The sequence below is a fragment of the Cygnus olor genome, chromosome 15 (assembly GCF_009769625.2).
Source record: "Cygnus olor isolate bCygOlo1 chromosome 15, bCygOlo1.pri.v2, whole genome shotgun sequence".
Lineage (NCBI taxonomy): Eukaryota > Metazoa > Chordata > Aves > Anseriformes > Anatidae > Cygnus > Cygnus olor.
Window position 1 is genome coordinate 542,149 of NC_049183.1, and position 14,788 is coordinate 556,936.

At 37.5% G+C, this 14,788-nt stretch overlaps 1 protein-coding gene across 1 annotated transcript in view; it reads left to right on the plus strand.

The window, feature by feature from the left end:
• Positions 1-14,788, plus strand: part of LOC121078631 — a 94,897-nt gene that overhangs the window by 44,725 nt on the left and 35,384 nt on the right. The window contains exons 30-44 of the mRNA XM_040575017.1: positions 164-352; positions 1,144-1,283; positions 2,692-2,854; positions 2,965-3,051; positions 3,547-3,681; positions 4,147-4,266; positions 4,507-4,724; positions 6,313-6,506; positions 7,205-7,507; positions 8,278-8,507; positions 9,593-9,754; positions 10,553-10,627; positions 11,614-11,970; positions 12,515-12,871; positions 13,956-14,306. Coding sequence (XP_040430951.1) covers positions 164-352; positions 1,144-1,283; positions 2,692-2,854; positions 2,965-3,051; positions 3,547-3,681; positions 4,147-4,266; positions 4,507-4,724; positions 6,313-6,506; positions 7,205-7,507; positions 8,278-8,507; positions 9,593-9,754; positions 10,553-10,627; positions 11,614-11,970; positions 12,515-12,871; positions 13,956-14,306 — 3,081 coding nt within the window. The remainder of the gene's footprint in view (positions 1-163; positions 353-1,143; positions 1,284-2,691; positions 2,855-2,964; positions 3,052-3,546; positions 3,682-4,146; positions 4,267-4,506; positions 4,725-6,312; positions 6,507-7,204; positions 7,508-8,277; positions 8,508-9,592; positions 9,755-10,552; positions 10,628-11,613; positions 11,971-12,514; positions 12,872-13,955; positions 14,307-14,788) is intronic.

Consider the following 14,788-nt stretch of genomic DNA (forward strand, 5'->3'; position numbering starts at 1 on the left):
GATTATTTGGATAATGGAAAAGCTGATGCACTATTTCTAATAGTTATTGTAATGAACTTCTCCAAGACAATGCATTCTTTTCAGCTCTGGCCTGTGATGCTGGCACAATAGGATTTTCTCTGTCCCAACTCAGCCTGACTACTATGTTCCCCTTTATTTTTAGGCCTCCACATTTAATCATCTTGAGAGAAATGTTCTGCACAGCTATACTGAAATGGTATCTTCGTGGAATCAGCCTGTGAAGAATGAGATTCATTTGGAGAATAATGAACAAGCCAAATTTCTTTGCTTTAAGATAAAGAGCACAAAACAGGACTTTAACTTCACAGCCAGCTATCAGAATATGCCAATGGTAAGACAGAAGTACAAATGCACAAAGGTAATTTCTCTGACCCAGTGCTGTGTTTTTCAGGTCTGCCACCTTCCCCAAAGATGTCTTTGCTAGTGGTGAAGCTTAAACACTTCCAGAGCTCCTTCTTTTTCATCTGTTTTGACAACCTGCAGTGTAAAGCTAAGTTTAAAAACAAAACCAACCAACCATACCCCACCCTCCAACGTCATCCCCCACAATAGTTTTGAGTCCTATGCACCTATCTGGGATGCCAATCACAGACAGAAGGGCAGGGAGGAGAGAGCAAAAAGATATATGACTAGAAATAGAGCTATAGATGTGATTGCGTACATTCTTACATTTTGATACAAATGGCAGGTATGGAAGATTATACTGTCATAGGGAATCAGCATGTTTTGCCTATGAGCGTCCATAGTAACAGCCTTGGGTTATATGTCGTTCAAGCCTCTGCATCCTTTCCAATTTATGATAATGCTTAAAATCATGTTTGCTTTGCTTGGTGCCTACAACACGGGAAACGTAAAAAATAGTTTGTCTCCAAAGAGGAGTAATATATTAGTAAGGATGTTTGTTGTCTGACACATTCAGTGGTTTACTATTAATGTCACTTTTATTCTTATGTAAATTGCGATCAGGATTTAAAGTGGTGCAGAAAGGGGATGTTCTGTGAAATGACAGTCTCACTGCAGCCTGTTAAGCTGCGTGGTTTCTGTTTTGGTGTTCCTGAATATGAATGCAGCAAATCTGATGCAATTGTCCTTTTCTCTCCTGGTGTCATGATTTGACTGCAGCCTATGAAAACAAACTTCTCTGTGAAGGCTGTATGGACAGATTATAATAGTCTGCCTAAAATTCTTCAGTTTGAAAGTCAGATAGAAGAGCTGAAGAAGGAGAAGATGCTCTATCAAAAACGTGGAACCGTTTATTTCAGGTTCAGTAGTTTCATTCCTATCTCTGAAGAAAATTTTGGTCTAAATTTAATGTGTATCTTGATGCCCTCAGGAAAAAGTTGTGGGCTTTACAAGATGTATGTGTCACATGCACAAAGCCTTAAATCTTTCCCACCCGTCTCTGCACTTCCTTGAGCACACTGCCTCCATGGGCTAGTTATTTGCATCCACTTAGCTTTCACACCCTTTCTTGAAGTGGTAGAGAATAAAGTCGTCAAGGGAAACAGGCAGTTTGTGCTGTGACAGTGTGTTTGTTGGCAAATCTGTTAGACTTAGAGCCTTCTTTAACATCAGAATTCATGGTGTCCAAATGTCCAAGTGGTGAGAAGATCCAAAATCTAGATCTGATCCCCTGTGCCATTCAGATATGGTAGGAATAATGGAAGCATTCTAAAACCAAATATTTCCCTCTTAAAACACATAATAAATAGTCTTATTTATGTTTTAGAAAGTATTTCCATTTGGTGGTGAGAATGATTGCACTGCATCTAGATATTGGCTGTCTCCAAAGTTTCTCTTATTTTTGAACTCATTATCGAAACATAGCTTGAAGCCTCTGGTAAAAATGTGTTGTCAGACCTCAGAAATCTGTATCATCTCTAGAGATATCTCAGCTTTCTTAAGGAATAGTAGGGTCAATCGGAGTGCACAGGCTCCCTTAGGAACCACTGTGCATCTTGGAAATAACTTCATATATATATATATATATATATATATAAAAATAAAAAATGAGAAATGTCTTTTCAGTGACGGAAAAAGTATAGAAATGAAAAACGATAAGGTATACCAGACATCCAGAATATATAAAGGCAGTCCAATATCTGATTATAAAAGTTAATGCATTTTTCCAAGACTTCCAACTAAGTAAATGCAGAGAAATATTTAAGAAAGTCCATAAAATGTTGCACTGAAGTAGTAAATTGAACTATATATTGGCTGAACATCTGTTGCATAGAATTCTTGGCATGCAGTTATTGTTTCTGCAGGAAGCATGAAAAGTGTTTGATAGCTGATACTTTGAAAGCTGCCCTAAGCTTTTGGACACTGTACCTGTTTGAAATGAAGTCTTGGCCATGCAGGTTTATAAAACATATGTACTAGTATGCATGTCAGAATTTTAGATCATCCTCTCACCTGGTCTTCCAAGCCTTTCCTGAATCCAGGCTGGAAACTCTATCAGAAATTCTGGTAAATGGGTATAGTTTGTATGAAGTTGTAATTACACGATTTTTCAGAGGTCCTGGCTGCATGTGTTTTGCTTCTGTATCTGACACCCTGATGGCATCTGCAATTGAAGATTTGGGAATTCTAGTTGAACTCTGCATAATTTCTCATTGTGGCTGTCCATTAAGGTCTTTTATGGTTTGTTCATTCCTTGTTGTGCTCCAGGCATCCTTTTAAACTGCCGATTTTGCAGACCTTTCTTCTGCAGGAGACATTTACTGTTGACAAACAGCAAAAGCACTACTTCTTGGAAACAAAAGTTTTGATAAATGGGCTGGAGGAATCAATTCAAACTCTTATACTTGGCTACCAACCTGAAACCCCCTATGTGAGTTATGTAAGAATTTTTCTTCTTCTGGCATGCTGGAAAAAGCCAGCAAGTGAGTGATTTAATGTACATATCTTATGTGCCTTCTATTTTCTCTGATTTTTTTCTAGATTTGTGCTGGCTTAGCTCATCCTTATAACTACAGTTTGTTCCCCAGAGATGTTGAAATATGCATTTTAACTCGAAGTCACCAACCTGTGAGTAAAATTACCATTAAATTTCATTTAGAAAGAGACATTGATCACCTCTCTCTGTAGATTTCCAGTTTATTGTCCATTTAGACCAAATTTGCTCTAGGTCTCTAGTTACTCACCAAGTAAATGCTGTACACAAAAAATTCATAGCACAATGATGTGCTTTGTGGCTGACTAATACAGTGTTTCATACAATAATATATAATGGTTTGTATGGTAATACATAATAATCCCTAATGTGATCTTTCAAAATGAATTTTAAGTATAAATATCATTATAATTAAAAAGTGCGGGGAAAGAAGGGATTCTAGTCTATATCTAGGTGTATCTGTTCATCTTTCTTAACAAATGCTTTTTTTTTCTTTTCCCTATTTTTTGCTCATTTTTCATTCTGTGCCACAACGTAATAGCTCTAAACTGCAATGACTTCTCTCATCTTTCATAATATGTAGGGTTAATACCTGATGCAATTCACTTATTCACATTCTTAACACATAGGTGAAGCATGAGGTTGAGACTACCTTGAAAGTCAACAAGCAAGATGTTCTCAGCTTTCTGGGAAGATACCAGGACAAATCCAGTGATGTAGACTTCAGACATCTTTTACACGTGAATATGAGGCACTCATTCCAGGTATTGATGCTGAAACTGGTTGTTATTTTACAAATTAAGGAGAAAATGTGCCTTCCTCCTTTCCAAAGAACAATTTCTCCATGTTGGTTTTATTTATGACACTTTAATTTTTATGTCTTGGTGGCTCTTTTACTGCATTGTCTTTAGAATTATAATTGTTTTATGCATGTAAGAATCCAAATTCAATAAAGGTCAGGTTCTGACAAAGGCTGCTGGGTGTATAACAGCTGATCATCAAATCATAATTCCTGTCAATAATGTCTTGTAAGAAACACAATGAGCATTTGTTGTCATGTGTTTTTTGATGCATTTGATTTATTTTTCTGTGCCTTTGGGTAAAATTGATGTTAAAAAAAAAATTATATACACATGAGTTTATGCTCATCCTCCACTTCATGCTAAAACTTTAGATGGCAAATCTCTTGAAGCAATTGCAGTAATTATGCGTTTTACTTTGTCAAATAGCTTGAATATCCACAAGCAATGGGCCTAAGTGGGGAGCTATTTTCTAGGCAGACCAAACCAGAACACTTCGATTACAGCGTGAACGTAAAAGCCATCATCAACAAGACCGTGTCTTCACAGGTCAGTTCCCTATTTACCACAGTCTCCTTGCATGAACTTTCAGGCAAACAAATTATTCAATTTAATTTTTTAATCCCTCTGACTGAAGTATTTTAATGGGTTCATGAGACTATCAAACCTTGTTTCTGCCTACAGTCTTATTCCTCAGAATGGTATTTCAGTATGATTTCATTATGTTGTTGGTGTTTTATTATGATTTGGGATTCTTAATGACCTGTTCTCGATTTTCTCTATGCATAGGCCCAAGCAGCACTGAAGAGTTATGATGAAAACAAGCTCAATGGCTCTCTTTACCTTCATTCTAATGAAAGGGATGTGCTGATGCTGGAAGTTGATATGAACAAAGAAAATAGGAAGAACGCTAGAGGTGTTGAACTGAGGGCTTTCTTCCACCAGGCAATCCTTACAAACCCTGAATCAATACAGCTCCAGCTCATGTGCAAAACGTTTCCATCGAGGTAGAGAAATCAGAATCTTGGTTAACAGAGGAGCTGAACTGTGTTCTGTGATAAATATCTAAATGTAACTATCTTCATATAGCTGCAGTATAAGCCACTGCCATTTCATGCATTAGTCCTGTTAGTGAAACACTCTTTTTTTTTTTTTTAAGAATTGATAAAGGAAAAAATTCAATCTATACAGTTTTCAGTCACTGACCAATGAAATGAATATTACTTTGCTGACATGTAGTTCAATTCTATCCAACAAGTGAATTTTTGTTAAGGTTTTACTTGTTATCAGTCTTTTAAGAGGGTTCAAATTTTTAGGAAGGATCTCAAACACTCTGAAAATAGGATTGCCTCACCTTAAGGTATACTGCGTAGTATACTTGATTCCAGAAAGTCAGATATTTCAGTGGACAGTTTGACAGAAATTTGCAAATTGTGTCTGTCTTGTACTTGAAACACTGAGAACTGAACTTCTTGTTTTTCCAGTAGATTTCCCTAAAAAGATGTGCTATGTTTCTCCAACACCGTTCAGCTCAGGGCTAAGATGCAAAGAAATGATTGTTGGTTCATTTACCAAACCCAGATGTTGGTGGCTGTTGTGGTTTAACCCGGCCGGCAGCTAAGCACCACACAGCCATTGGCTCACCCTCCCCCCTCCCTCTCTTGGATGGGGGAGAGAAACGGGAAAGTGAAGCCTATGGGTTGAGATGAAGACAGTTTATTAAGACAGTAAAATAATAATAATAATAATAATGATAATAGTACTACTAATAATAATGTGTACGAAACAAGTGATGCACAATGCAATTGCTCACCACCTGCTGACCGACGTCCAGCCTATCTCTGAGCAGCCGGCCACCCCCATCCTGGCCAGCCACCCCTATATATTGTTCAGCATGACGTCAGATGGTATGGAATACCCCTTTGGCCAGTTTGGGTCAGCTGTCCTGGGTCTGTCCTCTCCCAGCTCCTGCTGCACCCCCAGCCTGCCCGCTGGAAGGACAGAGCGAGAAGCTGGAAAGTCCTTGGCTTAGTGTAACAAGCACTGCTCTGCAACAATTAAAACATCAGTGCGTTATCAGCACTCTTCTCATCCTAATCCAAAACATAGCACCCTGCCAGCTACTAGGAGGAAAATTAACTCTATCCTAGCTGAAACCAGGACAGTGGCATTTCAAATTATTGTTAATGCTGAATTCTCAATGATGAGCTTTATAATTCTGTTTCTAAATCAGCATTGAAGAGAGATTTCACATTGTGGCAGAGATTAATTCATTTCCAACTCTACCTAATTCTGTCCAACTCTATCTTCTTCTTCCATCTGCCAATCTTTTAGACTTTATTGAGTATTTTTTTTAAACATTTGGTGAATATCACGTACTGTTCCAATGCATCTGACTCACTGATTCACAACACTGGAGCAAATTGCCCAGAAAGTCTGCAGAGTCTCCTTTGTTGGAGATACTTAAAACCTGACCTTACACAGACCAGAGCACCCAGCTCTTGTCAATCCTGCTTTGAACAGGGTGGGGGTGATGATCATGAAATAAGCATTATAATGGGACCTTACTGGCAGTTTTTATCTCTGTCTGTTTAGATTTCTGATATCTTCTGTGATAAAATTTAATGAGAATGGGCTTCATGTGGATTTCATGGGAGCCAGACAGCAGAAAGTTGGTTTTGTCTTGTCCCTAAATGGAAGAGTCCAACACACATTTTCTGGATTCAAGACTATACCTCATCTCCTTTCTCTGAATGGATTACTAAAGCACAAAAACAACATTCACGATGGTATGTTCTTACTTTGTGTTTTGCTGCAGCTATCCAAGAAAACTTCTTAATATATTCCTTACTGAAGTGCATTTGATGCAGAGAGTATTTAACAAGCAAAATGAACTATTGGTCGTTGGGTTGAAACTACTTCTGAGTGAATTCACATAGATGCAGTTGCATTTTTTTTTGTTTGATAGTTTTCATATTTTTGTTAATTGAAGGAAGTAGTGGGAGGCATCCTTCCTATGCAGTCCTTCTGAAACACAGAGGGAGACAGACTTGGGACCCTTACTCCTCTGAATGGTTCATGGATGCAATAGGTCACTGCAGAGTTCCAGAGGGATTGTTTAGCTTGGAGGCATACGAGTAGCCTTTGTGATAGGTCACAGTCCCTGTGTAAGTTTTCCCTCAGAGAGCACTGATAGTGTAGTCTGTGGCCTAAAGGGTCAAGGAACTTGGTGAGTAAAAAGAAATGGTTGTCAGAAGTACCATTATGTAATTTGTTTTAAACACAGACACTTCTAGTAGTAGATACACTCTCTCTCAAGAATAAACTGTTTTCTATCTGGATTCGGGTAAATTATCTATTATAATCAATGGAAATTCATTTACTTCCTCCTGGTATTAAATAAATGTTTAAGATGTTGCTCGTCAAATCCTGGTTACTTCTGTCCCAAAGGGCACCTGTCTCCAGTAATCATTTCTGCTCATTACAGGTAACATCAATCTGATGATCAACGATGCACTGTATGGATTCCATCTCAGGAGCAGAAATGTGTTTGGGAATACCACCATACGCAATATCACTTTCACTATGTTTCAGAATGGCAGTCAGGCAATCCCAGTGGAAGCAATACTGAAAGGACAACTGGAGCTGAGTAAAGAGATGATAAGAAGTCTAGTTAGCTTCCACATGGATGAGAAGGCCCTTTTTGTAGATTTTTCCAAAGTCATGAGTCACGGACACAATAGAGTCACTGGGACTTTCACACATAATATCAGCTCTTTAAAAAACGCAGGTATGAAGAAATCTCTGACTTGATGGTGTGATGTAACAAGATGTGAAGGTGGGCTTGTCTAAATGGATGCAGATCTGTAGAAGTAGATGAGTTGCATTTGTTCACACCAGAATAAAGTTTGATTCACTCTTGATTTAGCAACATTCTTTTTCATGTTAAGAATATACAATAATATGTGTAAAAGAATATTTAAAAACTATTTGAACTGCTTCAGAGTAAATTATTTCTCATTTGTACATCTGTATTCCTGCATGCTGATCCATTCCTCTAAGCATATTTTTATGTCCGCTTTGGTTTGGGCCATAGTTGAAAAACTGAATGTCATTGAATAAATCACCCAGTAAACTATTTCAAGTGCTGTTTACTAAACAAAGCCAAGAGTTTTCATGAACTGAAATGATTTTGAAAGGATGAATTGTCTTTGTCCCTTTGTACTGAAGAAATCAGTTTTGAAATTTTCTAACAGATGATTACTGGAGTTGCACACCATACACATTGCTAGATATCCTTTATTAAAAAAAAGAAAAATCATTTACTTCTAAAGTGCATGCCACATTTTAATTTAATAATCCTTTTTTAATGTGATTTGTATATGGTAGGTAATGTCTTTTCTTATTGTAAATATCAGAAAGTGCAGCTAACTGGAGGATAGCACTTGAAAAATCTGTTTCTTTTTATGAAAAATGATAGCTCTTCCTTAATCTGTAATACAGTTTTTCAGTACAATGACAACCCAGCAGTGTTGATTTTGTTTCCTTCCCTGTCAATAGGATTGCCCTCGGATGGCATTCTCACCATGATATATGAGCACGGAACAGGAAATCACACAATTACTGTAGTCCTACAGAGTGGCAGTGAAAGAATTTCTGCTGTGTTTGGAGGTCACAGACGGTCCACAGAACCTCCTAAATCCCATCTGTCTGTGAGCTTAAAGCACAATGTCACAAAGATAAAAAAACATGGGATCCCTTTTATTGTGGAAGCTGCTGGCTATTATGAGGTAAGAAAAGTTCAGCCTATTATTATTTAACTTCTGGCAGAACCATTTCTAATAACTGTAGTTTATTCCTGTGCACATTATTCCAAATACATCTGCATTTTTGAGAAGTACTAAGTTAATATGCGAAGCAAAGGTGCATGGATGGTTTCTTGTCATACGGTGTACCTGTTGCCCGATGTTTTGGATCTGAATGTAGACTAAATGAGATTTTAAATTCACTTCTGGTTTCAGTGTAGTGCCTTGCTACTACAAGGAGTATTGTACAACAGGAGTATTGTCCAATTTTATTTTTCCCCTATAACTGTGAAGTTATAACTTGGAAGTGAACAGGGAGGCATTAATGTATGTAGCCATCAAGTAACTGTCAACAAACCTCGCACTGCATTGCATCTTGTACTGGGATTTATCTAATTCTGATGTCATCCTTTGGATGTTGCTGAAGAGAGGAAGAGTGCTTAGCATTTCTTTCCATTTGGAAATTTCTATCCACAGCAGCATCACAGATCATGTTTCCTGGTACGGTGTTGCTTGTCTACTCTTTTGTCTATCTGCATTTCTGCTGTAGATCTGTGAACAAGTTATAGCTCTCTTGTATCTCAGATTATCCTTTCATAAAAGAAAAAAATAAAAAAGTTCAAATATTTTTCTTGTTCTTATGTATGCTGGAAGGCTCAAGTCACTACTATACTTACGTTTGTGGTGGGTTCAGCCACTGTGGTACAGTGAGCCACAGAGTTGTGCAGAGGAAGAATTTTATACCAATCCCCCTGGCCCTGCTGACCAGTAATTTCACTGGTTTCATCAGGTATGCCTTAGGACTCAAATCTTCCTGTGTACTGAATGCTCTCAGTATGTTTTAAAGCCTGAAGGCATCATTGGCACACAGCATTCAGAAGGTATAGTATGACAGGAAAATCTCTCTTTGAATTGAAGCTATGTTCAAGAATTTGTACTAGTATTTTACCAGTGCTGCTGCCCTGACACAGGCTATCATGTTTAAGCACCGTGAAACAGACTCTGCCTTTGCCAATTGTTGCTGGGATGTTATTTGTTTCTTCCCATTGTTTGGTTTCTTTTGTGCTTAGAATTTCACCACAAAGATTGCTGCAGGGCTAACAACCACCATAGAGACAGAACAGCTCAAAATTGAAATAGAGATGAAAACCACTGGCAGTGCCATGGAAATTTCTCTTTCACTTCACCACGATGTGGGAGGACTGATAAACATCGTTCCATGTGTACTACAGGTAAGCAGACATCCTGCTATGTGGTGTATTTGATCTAGCTTTCTGTTGTGTGTCAACTATTTGAATTTGCGTCGTGAGAACAAGCTAGCAGGTCAGAAGAGAGGGTGAATTTTGTCAAACAAAGCTACCACAGAAAGCCTAAGAGTTGTTTGCAAACATGCGTTTTACTGCTAAGTAAAATGTGGTGGATGACAAAAGTATTAATGTCATGAAATCAGAATGGGCATATATCCAAAAGGGTGCTTGCCCAGGGCCAGTTATACGCAGCCCCTACTTTTCCATCTTGATACAGCAGGGTTTTCAGGTGGATCACTTTACTGTTTGTGGGTGTGGTGGTGCTGATGGCAGAATGAATAATAGCAGTAGTTTTCATGCAGCCAACAGTGCTTCCCAAGGAATTCACTTTCTGCATTTGGAATACTGAACATCTATTTGTGACAGTGGTATTTTCCATTCTACAGATAAGAAATACCATAATCTCCTGCTAAAATCGAAAGTCAGAGTATCAAAAAATAGCTCAGTCTAGCCAGTAGTGGTTTCCTACTGTTTGAAGATATATTTCTGTCTTTATCTATACTGATAATATTTTGGCATGATAATGTAAAACTAAAGGTGTCATTTTCCCTTAGATCCACTAAACTGTTTCTTTTTTGAGATTTAAAAACTTTAATCTTATACATATGGTTTAACATATGCATGCTCTTTATCCTGAAAGCTGCCTTTTACCTCACTCCTTTGTATTTTAGTCCTCTCTGCTTTTCTCCTTGCTCTGAATGTGCTTTTTTGGTATGCCGACAGGTTACTTGCAGTGGAGAATTTAACAAACAGGTTTGTGGCCTTTGCAATGGAGAGATTGCATTTCATCATTTTGAGGTACTGGCTTCATTCATAAACTCTGCTGTCAACTACATCTTCTTGTAACTACCAGTAAGGGAATCTAAATGCTGGAAGGTGTCAGAGATGTAGAACTGTAGCTGGAAGTTTTGCACACACATTAAGATATTCTTAGTTCCTTAATATTCACAGGTTCATACAGATCAGATTACTTGTTCATTAAAAACCGAGTAAGTCCATGGGGAGGGTTGCATTCAGTTTCATGCACTCTTGCAGAACGCAGCATATATGGTTTTACTCTGTTGTTGAGCAGCCAACCTGAAATGAAAGGAACAAGCGAGCATAGGAGACACAAGCTGAGAATTTCATAGTTTACTTCTTACTCTTTCTGCTCTTTCTCACTAATAATTTGCTTGTGAAAGTCCCTATGATACTTGAACTGTTCCAAAAAGATACACTTTATAATCTGACATTTTCTTAAGAATGTGTTAAAAATGTCTCCTGTGACTGATGTTATATAAGATTGTTTGTCTCTAAAAAGATAGTAACCATAGTGACGGAGATTGCCATGTTTCTTCTAATGGCAAAAAAAGACAAATGCATTTCAATTCTGCCCTCATGTAACGTGGGTCCAACCTACATAACACTAGTCATTCCTGCTGAGGTCTGGGGGAATAGAACACATTCTCACATTGCTAGAGCTGTATTTGTTTATAGTAAAAACAGAAGTAATGATAACAGAAACAGTAGTAGCTGATTTTTCTCATATTAATAATTGTTTGAACAGGCTTTTTTTTTAATTTTATTTTATTTTCTTTTTTCTGTTATTGTTATTGTGGAACTCTAACTAAAGGTTTTCAGCCTTTTCTCCATTTGTTTAGGTATTTATGAATATGTAGGGTGAGTACCAGTATGTTGGCAGGCTAGTAGGGAAATAGTTCTCTTTTAGTAACATGCACATTTTTAAAAAGTATATGATCTGACAGGAAAACAAATTTGACAACATTTTTTCTGTAATTTTTCAGAATCCAGCAAGGGTTTCCCTGAATGGATCAATGATTACCAGTGACTTTACTGTCATCATCTCTGGACGCATTTCCTTTAATGACATGTTTGCCTGCCTGCAACTTCATGCCACCACTAACATCCAGCCACATTTGGAAATTGACTTCCAGCATTCCTTGCCTCATCTTCAATCTCTGGGTATTTCCAAAGAGAATCAAGTGAAAGTGTCAGCTATCAGAAGTGACAAATATAAGGGAATTATTGATGTCATCCTCGGGCCTTGCAGTTTCAAAGCTGATGGAGAAGTGAGCCTGACAAGCAATGAAACAGAAACAGCATGGGTACTTACTTTTACAAACAAATGTGTCAGCCTAGAGGTAAGCATCAATTGTTTTCTGTATGGTGTTATAGCCTCTCTATTTCAAACCATCAGGAGTTACAGAGAACTCTGTCCTGATGCAGGAGTATCTTTAATGACAGTTTTGGTCATTAAAGTAGTTCTGGTACAGCACTGAGTGAGAGTGCTTGCAGGGGGAGTGTATTTAAAGTTGAGAATTTAGGGTAGTACAATGGCAGATGTTACTGCAGTTGCAATAAAATAGTTGCTTAATCATAGTGTTTTAATTAAAATAAACTTTTGTTTTGGAATCTAATGAAAAGCATGTACTTTCTGTTTAAAATTCTGGAGGCTGTCTTTGGGGTTATGAACTTCTTCTACAGTACTTCTTAAAGGGTTGTTTTAGCATTTTTTTTTCCATTCTGTTTATTTTGGGGGTAATTTCTGATTTCTCTGTGAAAAAAGCTGTCTTGGATGGTCCTTTCCAAAAGCATATTGGTTCAGAACGAAATGCTTTCTGATTAATTAGGAGGACAGTTTTTAAAATTTATTTGCTTTAAATAGTGTCATCTTTTCTGTTTCAGAGAGCGGGACTGCCGCATGCTGTAGCCTTTGGGGGCTCATTTCAACAGAACACCTGCAATATTGGCTTGTTGATGAACCTCCAGTGTGATGGCAAAACAGTTGATGTGCAGATGGATACTTCCTGCGAAAACAAATATGCCTTCCAAGGGATGCTCAGGCATTCAGTTCCCTGGATGAGTCAACTTGGGCTGCCTTTTGAAAACTCTGTCCTGTTCTCTGCTTCCACAGACTCCACCACTGAGGGCATTTTGTTGCTGCAGGCTGGCAAATGCAAACTTAAGGCTAGAGGTGATCTCTGTATTCAGAATAAAGCTGAATGGACACTGGAAACAGAAACAGAATGTCAGCTTCTGCAGGTAGCTCTTGGAGGCTTTTAATGAGAGACTTGGGATCAAATGAAGGCCATGTAGGGATTTAGCTAAAACAACAGTGAGTGTTGGAAAACCACTCTAAAGACATATCTGTCTTACTGCATTAGGCAAAAAGGTATCTAAGGGATCCTGTTGTTCATAGATGTTCTCTGTAAGCTAAGATTATTTCAGTGTCTTTATTGCTTGTTGTCCTGGCAGGCTGAGACTGCCCTTATAATTCTATAGCTGAACAGCAATTTTAGTTTTAACCATTTGTCAGAGAAATGCTTTCTCTGGTGTCTCTTTTTTATCATAGTAGAAGTTGTGAAATTTCCTTGGTTTTCACATCGAGCATCTCTGACTGCATTAGAAAGAATGACTATTGTAAGACTGGGGTTTATTTCCAGATGTTCATAGGCATTTATGTTTTGCTTTTAACTCCTCAGTTTTAGCTTACTCAGCTGCAAAGTAGCAAGATTAAAATAAAAATGATGGGAATGTGTTTATCATTGTATTTTCATAGTCACGAAGAGGGAATGTAAACCACTTAAAAAATTAAAAATAGTAGAGTTTTCAGTATCTTTGCAAATATTTCAGAAAAATGAGAGGAAACATTTCATTTGGGATGTTACATAGGACAAACTTGAAGTTTTAGTATAAAAAAAATCTTGGAACACCGGATGCAAGAAAATCTGTTAGGCCTATTATTTTGTGGGTGTTAATGTGTTCTGAAAATTGAGATTGGTCTGGTCTGAATGAAGCAGAGGATGGTCAATAAACCTTGCTACTCTGAAGAAAGAGGCATTTTGCATTTTTGTAAATGTGTAAAATTTCATATAAAGAAAGAATTTGTAAATTTTGCAGGGCAGTCCAAAAATCTTCCCTCAGACTTTATTCAGGCCAAATAGTCACCTTATCATTGGGAGTGAGAGAAGCAGGAGTGCAGGGATTGCAGGTTTTGTCTCTGATTTTGTAGCATAAGATCTCCTTCCTTGTGTGCTGAAGGGAAAAGAAAAATTAATCAAAATTGACTCATCTCAATGTGTATGTATAATCAAATGGATAATTTTTTTTTTTTGTATCTTGGTAGGATCTTAGTATTCCAACTCAGTCACGGCTTGCAGGATCTGTTCAGAAAGACAAGTGCCAAGCAGAACTTCTCTGTGTCCTTGAGACAGAAGGCAAGACTGCCCATCTTGAAGTAAGAGCAGAGTGCAGACCAAAGATCACACTGGAAATTCAATTCAGGCATGATCTCCCTCAACTGAAGGATGTCCCAAGGGAAAATAAGCTGTCCATAACTTCACGAAAACAGTTAAACTATCAGATCGGCTTGGGAGTGAAATCAGGTTCTTGTGAGCTTCAAATGAATGGGGACTTCCACCCTGAAAAGAAGCTTCAGTGGAAAATGTCTATAGAAAATAAATGCAAAACAATTCAGGTATAGGAAGGAATTTTTTGTATTACTCTTGATTTTATGCTGCTAAACCAGAATCTTTGCACCTACTAAAGTAAAAAGAAAATAGTCTAATGATTTCAGTGGTAGCAAAAAAACCAAACCAAACCAAAACAAAACATTCTCTTAATGTTACATTTTACTTTTAGAGCCAATCATTCACAGTAGAATGCCTTTAAAAGGTTTAAGCCAAATTTTATAGGAATCAGTGCCTATGGTAAATGGACTTGCTTGTACTAGCTCTGGTGTATTTTTTTAAAAGGATGGCTGAGAAATCTGCTTGATTTTAATCTTGAGAGAATGAGTATTCAAAGTTGTCCTTGGTCTCACCTGTGATTGTAATTTCTCAGCAGTTTGACAACAAATCTCTATAGTAGTTTAAAAATATATCAAGTAAACTGGGAAACAAAATGAAAATATAATTTAAATGAACAATCTTAATGTCAGAAAATTTTCATTCAGCTTTA